This window comes from Bos javanicus, chromosome 6 (assembly GCF_032452875.1).
Source record: "Bos javanicus breed banteng chromosome 6, ARS-OSU_banteng_1.0, whole genome shotgun sequence".
Lineage (NCBI taxonomy): Eukaryota > Metazoa > Chordata > Mammalia > Artiodactyla > Bovidae > Bos > Bos javanicus.
This window is the reverse complement of record NC_083873.1, coordinates 97,971,521-97,985,616: the sequence shown is the minus strand read 5'-3', so window position 1 is coordinate 97,985,616 and position 14,096 is coordinate 97,971,521. Positions and strand designations below refer to the sequence as shown.

The window sequence follows — 14,096 nt, the reverse complement described above, 5'->3', positions numbered from 1 at the left end:
AGAATCAGAGTGATAGTTTTGTTTATCTTTGTGAAGGACAAGTCTAGCAGATAAATAAACAAGATTGCTTAACTCTAGCAGTCCTGTTTGGCTGGTATGTGCCTAAGACCATTCATACATGTATGTTTAGTGAACACAAAAACGTGCCTACTTTCTTAAATACGAGAGTTTGCTATATTTTACTTTACTTCCAGTGAAGGCGTTTAGAAATGCTGTATTGGGAAGAGAACTGCACATGTACAGGCTCTGGCGAAACCAATCAAGTTACAGTGTGACAAATGTTGAAGTGAAGTCCCTCAGTCGTATCCGACTCTTTGCGACCCCGTGGACAGTAGCCCACCAAGCTCCTCTGTCCATGGGATTCTCCAGGCAAGAATACTGGAGTGGGTTGCCATTTCCTTCTCCAGGGGATCTTCCCGACCCAGGGATTGAACCCAGGTCTCCCACGTTGCAGGCAGACGCTTTAACCTCTGAGCCACCAGAGATCTCAAATAGTATCGCAGGATACTAACTATAGTACCTTATTCACTCCACTGTGCCTCTAGGGGCTTCCCTGGTAACTCAGCTGATAAAAGAATCCGCCTGCGATGTAGGAGACCCCGGTTCCATTCCTGGGTCGGGAAGATCTGGAGAAGAAAATGGCAACCCACTCCAGTATTCTTGCCTGGGAAAGCCCATGGACGGAGAAGCCAGGAGGGCTACAGTGTATGGGGTCGCAAAGAGTCGGCCATGACTGAGCGACTTTCACATTCATGCCTCTTTAGAGTAACAAATCAAGCATGTCCACAGCAGCCTTTGGGTATGATCAGATCGTTTGGTTCTAAAGATACTCTCAATAAGAAATACCGGAGAACCAAGTAAATAAGTGAAATAACCCAGTAACAGCCTTGTAATAAGGCCCTTGCAGCCCGATTTCTCGGTGGCCGGTCGCGTCGGCAGCGTGGAGGGGGCCGCTGACGTCTCCCAGGACCAGCGCTACGTGGCGTTTCTGCTGGCAGGGGCCGGCCTCCCGCCAGACAGCTACGCCCACCGGGACTTCTCATTTTCGCATCATCCTGGCCACCGCACGCCGCCCCTCTGAATTCATAAGTGCACGCGCGGCGCGGAAGCGAGTCCTCCCGGACTCCCACCCGCTACAGAACCCCGACCCGGGCCCCGGCTCCGGCCCCGGTCCCGGAAGTGCCGTGGCGGGTCGCGTATCGGGGTGGGCGGGGCGGGGCGTCGCTCCCGGAAGCGTCGGCCAGCCGGCTGGGCGGGGCTGCGGCTGCCACGTTGGAGCGGAACGTGGAGGTGGCCCCGGCCAGGAGGAGGGGCGGCGGCGAATGCTGGGAGAGTCCAACTGGCGCCGCGCTCACGCAGGAACCGGTCGCCGGGGGTCCCCGCCAGGTGCGTCCTCCTGTGCCCTCCTGCCCTCTTTGCGGGTCCTGGGGCCTTCGGGGAGAGTCCAGGCCCACGCCTGTATCCCGGTCTCGGTCTCCGCTGGTCCCCGTCAGCCTGCGGCCCGGTCTCCGGCGGCGGCGCGCCCGGGTCTTCGTTTCGGGCCGGGCGGGACAGCGCCTGGCGTCACGGCTGCTTCGGGGATCGCGCCGGCCCGCATCCGCCGACGTTTCCTCCGCTGAGCAGAAGCGCCCCTGAGGCTTGCGCCAGGGTGTCCAGCCCAGGCGCGTAGCTGGCGTCTGAGATTAGGAGACCTTCGGACCCTGGTGCACAAAGAGGCGCGGTCCCCAAGGGCGAGGGAAGGAAACAGACCTCATCAGCATTACCTTGGTTGACTTTAGGTTGGGGTTTTTTGGTATTATCTGAGCTGTTGCCAGATTTAAAGGTAAATTTATAGGTTTTAACTACGGACTACTGTCACTTAATTGGGATTGTTTTATTTTAAGGGCAGTCGCCGCCGGTCGCAGCCTGTATTTCGAAGGAAGTATCATTCAGTGCTGTATGTTTTTGCTACTGATTTACTATAATAAGAGGTTAAATTAAGGGGGCAGGTGTAAAATAAATCAAAATGTTGCCTGGGCTTGTGGGCATTGTAAACTTTTTCATAACTCGGGGAACTAATTTTACCCAGGTCATTCTGAAGTTTCAATGATGGTCTGTGACAAATCCTTCCCGCGAAACTGTATTTTCTAACCACAGAAGACTGAAATTGATTGTCTTTGTGGGCAACTGTAACTGTTTAATCAGTAGTTAGAGCTTCGTCCTTGAATCATACTATCTTATGTTTTCTGTACATAACGATTGATTGTTCTAGAGTTGGCTAAAGTTTACTTACCTTTTCTCAGTGGTTCTTTGCTCCTGTTTCCTCATTTCTCCCTAATTACAGCCCTGCGAATGGTTTGTAGACCCTTAACGAACTTTCCCTGGTAGCTTGGAAATGCGGGAGACCTGGGTTCGATCCCTGGGTCGGGAAGATCCCCTGGAGAAGGAAATGGCAACCCACTCCAGTATTCATGCCTGGAAAATCCCATGGACCGAGGAGCCTGGTGGGCTACAGTCCATGGGGTCGCAAAGAGTCGGACACGACTGAGCGAGTTCTTTTCTTCTCTACGAACTTTTGGATAAGTTGAAGTGTTTTTGTTGTTGTGAATTTCTGTTACACACATCTGAGGTTATTTAGGTTTAGGAAATGTCAGATTTGAAATGAATTTCCAATTATATAACTTAATTTTATATAAGCAAGTTATTTTCTGAAACCAGTAAGAACAGAAAGAAATTTGTAAACTATAAAGAGCAATGATTCTTAATCTTTTGGGGTTCCTCTCTCTTTTTTCTAGAAGTATTTGTGATTTTATTTTGTTTTCTGATGTTCTTTTGATATTTATGTATTTATTTCTAAATTTTTATTGGAGTATAGTTGCTTTACATTGTGTTAATGTCTGTTACGCAGCAAAGTGAATCAGTTATATGTGTACGTGTATCCCCTCCTTTTTGGATTTCCTTCTCTTTTAGGTCACCACAGAGCTTTGAGTAGAGTCCCCTGTGCTGTACAGTAGGTTCTCCTTTCTCCTTAGTTATCTGTTTTATCCAGAATATCAAGAGTGCATGCATGTCATTCCCAGTGTCCCAATTCATCCCATCCTCCACCCCACCCCCCACCGCCCTTGGTATCTATAAGCTTGGTTTCTAGATCTCTAATTGTGCTTTCAAATAAATTCATCCGTACCATTTTTCTAGATTCCCCATATAAGCGATATTATACAATTGTTTTTCTGACTTAACTTCACTCTGTATGACAGTCTCTAGGTATATCCATGTCTCTGCAAATGGCATTATTTCATTCCTTTTTATGGTTAAGAAGTATTACGTTGTGGGCTTCTGAGGTGGCTCAGTGGTAGAGAATCCGCTTGCCAATGCAGGAGATGCAGGTTTGATCCCTGGGCTGGGAAGATCCCCTGGAGAAGGAAATGGCAACCCACTCCAGAATTCTTGCCTGGGAAATTCCATGGACAGGGGAGCCTGGTGGGCTACAGTCTGGGGGGTTCCAAAGAGTTGGACACTCTCTTTTAAGGATCTGATGAAACTACTGGATCATCTTCCTAGAAACATGCACATACACACGTATAGGATTTTCTGTATATCGTGAGGTTTATACAATTCTAATTAAAGATTCTTATAAAATGATATTATTAAATTATTACGTTGTTTTTCTAGAAAAGTTGTAATTCTTAAATAGGTTAATTTCAGGGACTTCCCTGGTTGTCTAGTGGTTGGGACTCCACACTTCTCCGGTGGGGTAGAGGGAGGGCACGGATGGAATCCCTGATTGGGGAACTGGGGATCCCATATGCCATGTGATGTGGCCCAAAAGAGGGTTAATTTCAGCTCAAAAAGTTTTGTTGTATTAAGACTGCAGATAAGTGTGACACTATTTAGTTCAATGACCAGCGCACAGTTGCATCTTTGATTTGGTTTTGGCTGGGTGAGATGAGCCTAGACCATCAGTAACATTAAATAAATTCTCTGGAACAAATGTGCCCATGCTAATGAGGTATCTTGTCCACACAAGGTGGTTTTTTATTAGCCACAGTGGCAGCCGGGTATTGTGTTTCTGGTTTGGGAGTCAGAGTTTCCAGTTGTGATACCTCTTTGACTTTTTACTTCCTGAGGTTTAGTTCAGTGCTCCATGTATGATAACATTGTGAGGTTGGAGCTGTTTAGAGGTTAGTGCTGTTGGGTTTTAGTGTTGCTTCACAAAATCAGCTTTTAGAAAATGCAGGGGGAAAGTTTCATTTCACTGCACACAATTGTTGCGGAGAGAAACTTGGATGAATAAATAAAAGTTGTGGTCTGGATCGTAAATTTTTTTCAGTAGATGTATTCTTTTGAAGATTCACTGGGGTACACATTTTAAATGGTGACTTTTGTATTAGCTGCCGTTTACAGGCATTTATTTACCAAGTGCCAGGCACTGTTCTCTGTGAATTCTCACAGCAGACCTATGGCGTAGATGCTTTTATTATAGTTATTTTACCAAATGGTTAGCCAAGACGGACATAGATAAAATTACATACCAAAAGTCAGCTAGGACACGTGGAACTGGGATTTAAACTGACAGTGTTGGCTCCAGTCTCCATACTTTAACTGCTCTTCTTTTGGTACTGTCTTATACGGGGCATGTGTGAACAAACCATTGTCCTCACAGTTTTCTTTTCATATTTCACAGTGATTGTGTTCTATGCAAAATAGTTTCAAATGAAATAAATCTGCGTGGTGTGAATTCTAATCACATACAATATTGAAAAAAATTACATAGAGAATTCCCTGGCAGTCAAGTGGTTGGGAATCTGTGCTTCCCCTGCAGGGTGATGCAAGTTCGATCGATCCCTGATCAATTAACTAAAATCCCACATGCCACGCAGCACAGCCAGATAAATAAATTGGAATAAAAATATGTCATTAAAAACTACAGAAAGTTTTTAAAGCAAGTCTTACTTGGGAAATTGACATGGTTTAAGAGTTCTTCATATTTTCAAGGAAACTAGTTACAACTAAATGATCAATTGTAAGAGAAGGAGATACACATGTATCTGATGAAGCTGTATTTTCATAGTATTCTTAATAGTTTTAAGAATGATTGTAGCTTATGATATTTTTGTTTAGTTAGATTCAAACTGCTTAATGTAGTTCAAGGCCATTGTCGTAGTATAGTATTTGATTTTTTTTTTTTAAACAATGGTATTTAAACCTTATGTTCAGTACAGGTTATTAAGTGGAACTGCTTCTGATGGCACATTGAGTACTAAGGCCAAGAAACAGATTTTATAAATGCTTTGAATTCCCTCTTAACTCTTTTATGTTCTTGTAAATTAGTCTCTCTCTTTCAGTAAATGTTACACATTAACTAAGTGCTCCTGAATTCCTGTAGCCCTTGTACCTTTCCTCCTGGAGATACTGTAATTATATTCAATTGGGTTTAAAAAAATATATATATATGTAGCTATTTTGTTTTCAATATTAGAAATTATTCTAAAGGCATTTTAGGAAACCTTTTTTTTTCCCCCAAGCAGTACTTTCCCACTTTTTAAATAAGAAAAGATCCTTTAAACAGTTAAGAATTTAAAAATTAAATATTTTACTTAAAATTGGTCTTTCTAGTGCATCAGTCTTTTTGTATTCCTTTAAATATAGACATTCAGAATCAATCCAGCAATGTATATCTCACTCTGTGTGAAACAGTTTTAGATCCAAAAAGGGTAAAAGTTGTAGGACTTGATTGAAAACAAAACAGTATTTGTCGATTTGGTGAAACAAGATGAAACAAGTTGATAAAACAGACTGGGAAAATACGTAAGCAATATGTACTAAGAGAATGTTATAAAGTTTTACCGAGATAAATGAGTTGCTTAAAGTGTTCCGGCAGATAGAAAAAGTTTAGATCAGTGTTGATTGATCAGTGGAGCAGATTTCATGAAGGAGATGGGACTTACTAAAGACGACTGAGAGGAGAAAGAAGGCATTTCACATAAAGAAAATAGGCCTGTTTTTTACCTCTTAGAAAATTGTGAGTTTTTTTTTTTTTCCTTTTTTCCTTCACAATAATCTTAGTAAACTAGATGTGCGATTTTCTTGATTAATCTCATGATGATAATAATCTTTAAAGTAGTTAGTGTATTAAAATGCTTTTTGACTTATGTGCTAGGCATTGTGTTTGGACCTCTGTAAAATACATTTCTCTCATTTGAACTTCACAACATCCCCTGAGGTAGTCACACTTATCCCCATCTTACAAGTGTGGGAATTGGGGCTCAGAGAGATCAAATAATGTGTAAAGGTGTCAAAAGTAGCAGGGTCAATGTTCAGGTTGAAGGACCAGAAGGACCAGAAGTCAGTGTTCCGGACCAGAGGTCCTGCCTCTTTGCAGTGTGATTCAGCCTCCTAATGCATCCACTTTGCCTGACCTCGCCCAGTTTCTAAAATTCATTTCTTCTTCCCTTAATTTCATCATGCATTGTAGTTTCTTTGCCATTCAGTATTTCTCCTAAATTTTAATATTTTTTGTATGATTAAAATTGAATACTTGAGCTTCTTGTAGCAAGTAAGAGGCTGGACTCTGGAGCTCACTTCTGAGTTCAGATCTTGGCTCTGCCCCTTGCTGGCATGTTCAAATCATTTCATCTTTCTGTCCCTTCCTTTTATCATCTGTTCTTCAAATGTAAGCAACTTGACCATGTAAGACTCAGGGCATATTTTTAGTCTAAGGCCCTCTTAAGAAAACTGTTAGAGGATGAACTTCATCCTCCAGAGATGAGTGAGAAAACTCGCAAGAGTGCTATTGGAGAACATTGAGTATATTTAACTGCTATGGACCTGAGGCTGAAACCAAAGTGGGAATAAGGGAGAAAAGATAAAATGTACATGTTACATATCTGATCGTGTAGAAATTGGTCATCAAACTAAAAAATTGAGAGAACTGGGAAGCAGGAAGAAAATTGGAGGTAGAATAAATTTGTGGATTGCCTAATCTGTAATGTCTAGGAGTCAAAGGACATCATTTAAAGCTGACAAATCAGTAGAAGTATAAGCGTATTTAACAGTACAAAGGGAAACTCTGAGAAAGATGATACTAATGATTATAACTGTGTGCTGCAGGAGAGGCAGTAAGCTATATAAGCTAATTCTGTTAGTGCTCGTAGTTAATTAAACTAGGTAAAGAAATAAAGGATTAATGGTATTAAATGGAAATTACTTAAAATTATAGTTACAAAGATAGGACCAGAAACATACAACAAATCAGTGCTCAGAGAAAATTCAAAGCCTAAAGAAATAATAAAAATGGATAAGTAAAGCATTTAACTAAAAAGGTAGAAAAACTTTTTAAAAGTGAAACTAATAAGTAAAGCCAAAATTTGACTCTTTGTAAATACTTAGTGAAACAGGTTAAGTCACTTAGCTAATTTTTCAAAGAAGGGTAGGACAAAACATGAATATTATAAGGACTAATCACCACACACAGCACAAATTAGAAGAAGCATGAGTCCATGTTTGAGTCTAAACAAATAAATTAGAAGATTGTATAAAAGAGTACAATAAAGGAATATCATGGGAAAACATAATTTACAAAAATGACCTTGGATAAAGAAAATTCAAATAGATCAATATCCATGGAAGAAACAGAGAAAATTACCACTTACCTTCCCTTCAAAATACCAGACCCAGATATCTCATAGGAGAATTCTGGTAAATCCTTAAAGAAATAGTAATTTCAGTGTTGTTATTGAAAGTGTTCCAGAGCATGGGAAAAGAAGAAAACCTCCCACATTTGTTCTGAACAAGTGTAACATTGATACCAAAACCTGACAAAGAATGTACAAAAGAGGAAAACTATCAATTAAATCTCGTTTAAGACTCTAGGAACGAAACTCTTTTTAAACAAAATCTAGGAGCTCTGTAGTAGAATCATGGCAAGAGAAGTTGATGCATGGTATGAAAAGATGATTCAGTATTAGGAAATCTGTTAGTGCTTTGTTTTGTTAGTAAACCAAAAGAGAAAAATCATATGGTCATCTCCAATTACCTAATGAAAAAACATTCAACAAAATTCAACACCCAGTCTTTATGAATAGCATTCAGTAAGATAGTAATCAATGGCTATTTCCACATCCATGTTTGTATACATATGTATATTTATTTACTCGTACAGGTGTAAGTGTGTGTGGACACTCACTCACATCTGTACAAATATATGTGTATATATCTCAAATTCTAAAACCATGCCGAGTGGTGATACAGTAGGCTTTCCCACTGCAGAACAGGACAAGACAAGAAATAGCGCTGTTATCACTGCTGTTGAGTATGATACTGTTAGTCCTGGCCAGCTCACACAAAAGAAAGATACCAGAGGAGCGACAGTGTGAAATGAGGAGACTGGCTCTGTTGGCACATGGTATGAATATATATGTGGAAACCTCAACAGAATCTACTGAAACACTACTCCAAAAAGAAAATTCAGTAAGAAAACAGGATTAAAGATTAATGTAGCGAAATCATTAGCCTTCATTTAACAATGAGATCATAGACATAATAGTGGAAGGAAAAAAAGCCACATTTGCAAACGAACCAAAAGATGAAATACTTAGGAGTAAGCAGACCCAGTATGTCAAAAAAATTTCAAACAATACTGAAAAATAAAAAAGAAGGCTTAACTCTAAAGACATGTTCTTGATTAGGAAGATTCACCATTCTGTCAGTTCTCCATAAATTAATTTATTAATTTGGTACAGGTTCAATAAAAAATATTAACATTCTCTTTTTTCTGGAATTAGACAAAAAATTTTCTGATTGTTTATGTCGTTAAAAAACAAACAAAAAATAGCAAGGAAAATGGGTGGGGATTATTGAAATCATACTCATGTAAAGCCTCAGTATTTAGAAGTGATATGCCTAGCATGTAAATACATGGGCATAAGGAATGGTAATCACAGAATAAATGTACATGAATACTGAAATGTAAACCTTAGCCTATATCCTGATGTGTACAGGAATATAAACCTAAATATTAAATCTAGAAATAAATACAGGAAGTTGGTACACGATAAAGGTGGTATCTAAAGTTAGTAAGAAAAAAATTTCAATAAATGATTTTGAAGTAATAAGAAAAAATACATACTTCGAATATATTCAATACACTGTATATACCAGGATACATTTCAAGTGGCAGTATCCATCAGAATTAAATTTACTTTTATTCTTTAACCCATCAGTTTTACCTCTGGAAAACTATAGCTTTCCTTGTCCATAAGTGAAGTAACATGTATGTGTGGCCATTTATTTCAGCGTTGTTTGTAAGAATAATAGCTCAGTTGATAAAGAATCTGCCTGCCATGCAGGAGACCCCAGTTCTGTTCCTGGGTCAGGAAGATCCCCTGGAGAAGGGATAGGCTACCCACTCCAGTATTCTTGGGCTTCCCTTGTGGCTCAGCTGGTGAAGAATCTGCCTGCTATGCAGGAGGCCCTGGTTCAATTCCTGGGTAGGGAAGGTCCGCTGGAGAAGGGAAAGGCTACACACTCCAGTATCCTGGTGTGGAGAATTCCATGGACTCTAAAGTCCATGGGGTCACAGAGTCAGATACTCCTAAGCGACTTTCACTTTCAAAAACAATTCAGGTGTTCTCAGTAGGAGACTAAGTAATTAGATTAGGCTACATCTGAGAGTGGAATACTGTGCCATGTGAATGCATTTATGTAAAATAACAAAGTTGTTTTTGTTGGTGGTGTTTTGGCAGAATGTGGGATTTTAGTTCCCTGACTAGGGATTGAACCCACACCCCCTACATTGGAAATGTGGAGTCTTAACCATGGGACCACCCGGGAAAGTCCAACAAAGATATTTTTAATGCTGTAGCACAGTATCTCCTGAGTTTTTCTACGAAAGTAACTTTCACATAGAATATATAAAATAGTAGCATATGGGATTGTAGCTTGGAGTGACCATTTAAAAATTTGTTTCTGCTTTATCTTTAAAATTCTTTGGGTTTGCTATATTCCCCTCTTAGTCTGCTTTATTTAAAATTAGTTTGTCACACTGCTCTTGCTCCTGAGCAGTCCTGCTCCAGGAAGGCGCACCTTGTTCGTTACGTGCCTTCTCTCCCCCTGCTGCACTGCCGCCTGTCTTATCTTGACTGAGAAGCATACTGCATGCAAGACTGATTAACCACATGCTATCCCTGTTTTTGCACGTTTCCTTCCAGACAGATTTTTCAACGGAAGGATGATAATCTATAAACAGAATAGCCCTATACTTGTCTCAAAATAATTTAACAAGTTTCTTTCAAATGGTCCACATTTCCCAACAAATGATACCTAGTCCAATGTGATTTATTGGCATTCCAGCATTACTATTAATGTATTGGTTTGTCCAATATATTTCTATGTTAAAAAATGTTCCATCTTACATGTTTATTATATTTCTATGTGAAATGTTCTCTTTAGCAGGATGAAGTTAAAGGAAGTAGATCGTACCGCCATGCAGGCATGGAGCCCTGCACAGAATCATCCCATTTACCTAGCTACAGGTAAGTTCAACAGAGAGAAGACCGTATAAGTCACCTAATTTCTTATTTTCCACATCTGACTTATTTATACTTGGCCTTTAAGATTCAGGTCAAGCTTCAGCTCCTCTAGAAAGCCTCTCCTCTCCTGATGAGATACGTGCAACATTCCTTTCAGCTGAGTTCAGTGGCCTTCCTATATGCTTGTACATCATAGTGTTAATCATGGTCTATTACATTTATAGTGTCTTCCTCACTTCAGAACTGTGCTCTATCTTTATTCCTGTGGTATTAAGCACAATAGATAAAATGTAAAAAAGTTAATAAATACCAATTTGAATGAATGAACAACAGTTTTGATGCTCCTTTTTTATATAACTAGAGTTGAAGTTATATCATTTGTGACTATAAGCATGGAACTGTTCTTTCAGAGATCTTATCTATAGACTTAAAAAATTGTCTGTACTACCGACTTTTACAAACATCATCTCTGAGCCTTGCATCAGAATCTTACTGCTGTAGTAATGGAAAGCATCTGCTCAATGGTATACGTGCTGAGATTTCAGTCATTAATGTAGCATTCATGAGTGAGATAATTGAAAAACATGCATTTAATGTCTATTTTGTATGGTTTTCTCTGAGTCTTTCTGGTTTTGCATGTGTAGTTACCATGAATATATTTTCTATAGGAACATCTGCTCAACAATTGGATGCAACATTTAGTACCAGCGCTTCTCTTGAGATATTTGAATTAGACCTTTCTGATCCATCCTTGGATATGAAATCTTGTGCTACGTTCTCTTCTTCTCACAGGTATGAGATTCAACCTGAAATTGATGTGATTATTTGATTATATGTTGTAGTTGATGCCTAGTGTGTCTATGAGTGTTCCATTATGAAATTGTAAGGAATACCATTAGTGACATATTTTGTGAAAAAATATCTGAGTTGTTTAGGCAGAAGTTTAAAAAGTGTCTATATATGTTCTGTTGAATTTCCTTTTTTTTACGGACTGTTGTGTGTAGGAAGGAAAGCCTCTAGTGTCTGGTATTTTTTTCCTCATGATATAGTAGAGTTACTTTCTTTTGCTTTTTTTAATCTTACCTCTTTACAGAAAAAGGTAGGCATGACTAGAAAAAGTAGTTAGATGAATATTAAAATGTTAATAGTGATTTTCTTTGGATGGAGGTTGCTTTTTTCCCCTGTCTACTAATGTATTTCAAATTACATTTCACAGAGAATTTTATTAACATGGTTTCTGATACGATAAGTATTTAGATGGGTAGATTTCCAAGTACTTAAGCTGTATAGGATACTTTAATTTCAGTAGCAAAATGTGCTTTATAGCATAATGCCTTGGCAGGTTTTGGTGAAGAGATTGTACCTTGGTTAACAATACAGTTCAAATCCTGGCATCTCCCATGGGATGGCTTATAATCATCCAAGCCCTCCCACTGTACTGGGAATCCCAGATGCCTTTCATCTGGCAGTTTTTCGACTCAGTACCATTGTTATATATCTCCATGCCACCTCCATACCAAATTGTAATCTTTTATTCTCCACCAGTGGGTGGAGAATTATGTCATAATAGACATAATTTTGATATCACTTTTTTACTGTCAGAATACATTATTTTTCTTAGAAAATTTCAGATGACTCCCTTAACTGCTTTACTGTTTAACAGATGACATGTTACTGAGTACTTCTGTAGTCAAATAAAGTCAGGGGAAGTGGTTGATGAGCTCTATTTTATAAATGAATCAAAAGCAGCTTAGGGAGATTAAGTAACTGGCTCAGGGTCTCACAGATTCTAAATGGTAAAACCATTCTAAGGCTCTTATCTTCTGACACACAAATCAAGTATACTTTGTTGTATTAGCTGTACAAAAGAGTTTTTGTACCCTTCAAGGTTACAAAATGAAATATGAGTATAAATAAAAACTAAAATGCCATTTCACCAACTTAGGTACAGTTACCAGGAATAGAGGAGAAGCAGTGTTTTTGGTGTATTTATGAAAAGGCTTAAATATATAATTTCCAAATTCTTTTCTAAGTTTATCTGACTTCAAAAAAGAGTATTTTTGCTCATTTTCTTTTAAAGATACCACAAGTTGATTTGGGGACCTCATAAGATGGATTCCAAAGGAAATATCTCTGGAGTCCTGATTGCAGGTGGTGAAAACGGAAATATTATTCTTTATGATCCTTCTAAAATTATCGCTGGGGATAAGGAAGTTGTGATTGCCCAGAATGACAAGCATACTGGCCCAGTGAGAGCATTGGATGTGAACATTTTCCAGGTTAGACTTTTGACGTTTATTCATATTTCTTGAGATGCATGGTGCCTATTTGAAGTAAGTATATGAGTCTACTGTGCCTCAGTCTTGGAGAAAGCTAAAACTGTGCCTATGCAGGTTGATGAGTGAGTGTATTTGTATGAAGAATGAAAGGTTCAGAGTTGGCTTCAGTGTCTGATACACTAGCCCCAGGGAAGGGATCAGGGTGATGGGTTTAGTTCTAGAAGTCTGGAGATGTCATGTCATCTTACGGACATTTTTAAAAATATTAGGCACCTCAGAGGTTGAAAACCTAGTCTTTTAAAAGTTTGTCTAGGCTACTTCCCTGGTGGTCCAGTGGCTAAGACTCTGCATTCCCTGTGCAGGAGGGCCTAGATTTGATCCCTGGTCAGAGAACTAGATCCTAGAACTAAAGACGCTCCATGCCACAAGTAAGACCTGGTTCCTCCAGTGCTGTTGTATGTGGGTTAATCTGTTGTTTTATTAGTGCTAAATGTATTTATGTCAGAGATTACTACTCTATCAAATAATAAGATGTATACATAAATATAGTATAAATTTAATGGGCAATTAAGAATCTTTGTACTGTTGCCATTGTAAACATTACTGAATGTTAATTGTAGAAATGTTAAATAGCAACCCACTCCAGTGTTCTTGCCTGGAGAATCCCAAGGACAGGAGCCTGGTGGGCTGCCGTCTATGGGGTCGCACAAAGTCGGACACGACTGACGTGACTTAGCAGCAGTAGCATACATTAATAAAGATCTTGAATTAATAGGACATTTGAGTATAATCAGAAAATAAATATTATCTTTAAAAATAAAAAGCTTGATAGTTATTTTTCTTGTATTATAAATAGATATTTTAGATATAGAAATACAGAAACCCAAACTTCTTCGTTTTCTGTGGCTTGTGGTGCCCACTCTTTAGATTAGATAGCTAATTTCCAACAACTGCTGATTTTTGGTTCGTGTCTTATATCATAGGTGGCTACTGCCATGGAATTCCTCTGTTTTCAGAGTTGTATGTCAGTTGTTGTAGTAGGTTAATGAGAGTGAACAGTAAAGGATGAAGGTCAGTATATGAATCTCATTGTCTTCCTGGACTTCATATCACAATTTTAGGGTCTTTTTGATCCAAACAGTGCACAACATAGTTTACCTAGAAATACTACCACCTGGCGCAAGACGGAGCATACATGAAACAGAAATACGTGAGGACAGACACGGAAAACAGGTTTATAGTTAGCAAGGGGAAAGGGGATTGGAGAGGGATAAATTAGGAATTGGGGACTAGCAGATATAACTACTAT

At 39.2% G+C, this 14,096-nt stretch overlaps 1 protein-coding gene across 31 annotated transcripts in view; it reads left to right on the top strand.

Moving 5' to 3' along the window:
• Positions 1-1,237: 1,237 nt before the first annotated feature.
• The window catches only part of SEC31A (SEC31 homolog A, COPII coat complex component), a 60,033-nt gene continuing 47,174 nt past the window's right edge, over positions 1,238-14,096 (top strand). For 11 of the 31 annotated variants that reach the window (XM_061420645.1, XM_061420639.1, XM_061420638.1 and 8 more), the window contains exons 1-4: positions 1,239-1,386; positions 10,429-10,511; positions 11,177-11,300; positions 12,589-12,787. In XM_061420645.1, coding sequence (XP_061276629.1) covers positions 10,433-10,511; positions 11,177-11,300; positions 12,589-12,787 — 402 coding nt within the window. In that variant the 5' untranslated portion in view covers positions 1,239-1,386; positions 10,429-10,432. Of the gene's footprint in view, positions 1,823-1,916; positions 1,937-10,428; positions 10,512-11,176; positions 11,301-12,588; positions 12,788-14,096 lie in introns of those variants that run through there. The other 20 variants (XM_061420625.1, XM_061420620.1, XM_061420622.1 and 17 more) reach the window with 10 other exon arrangements.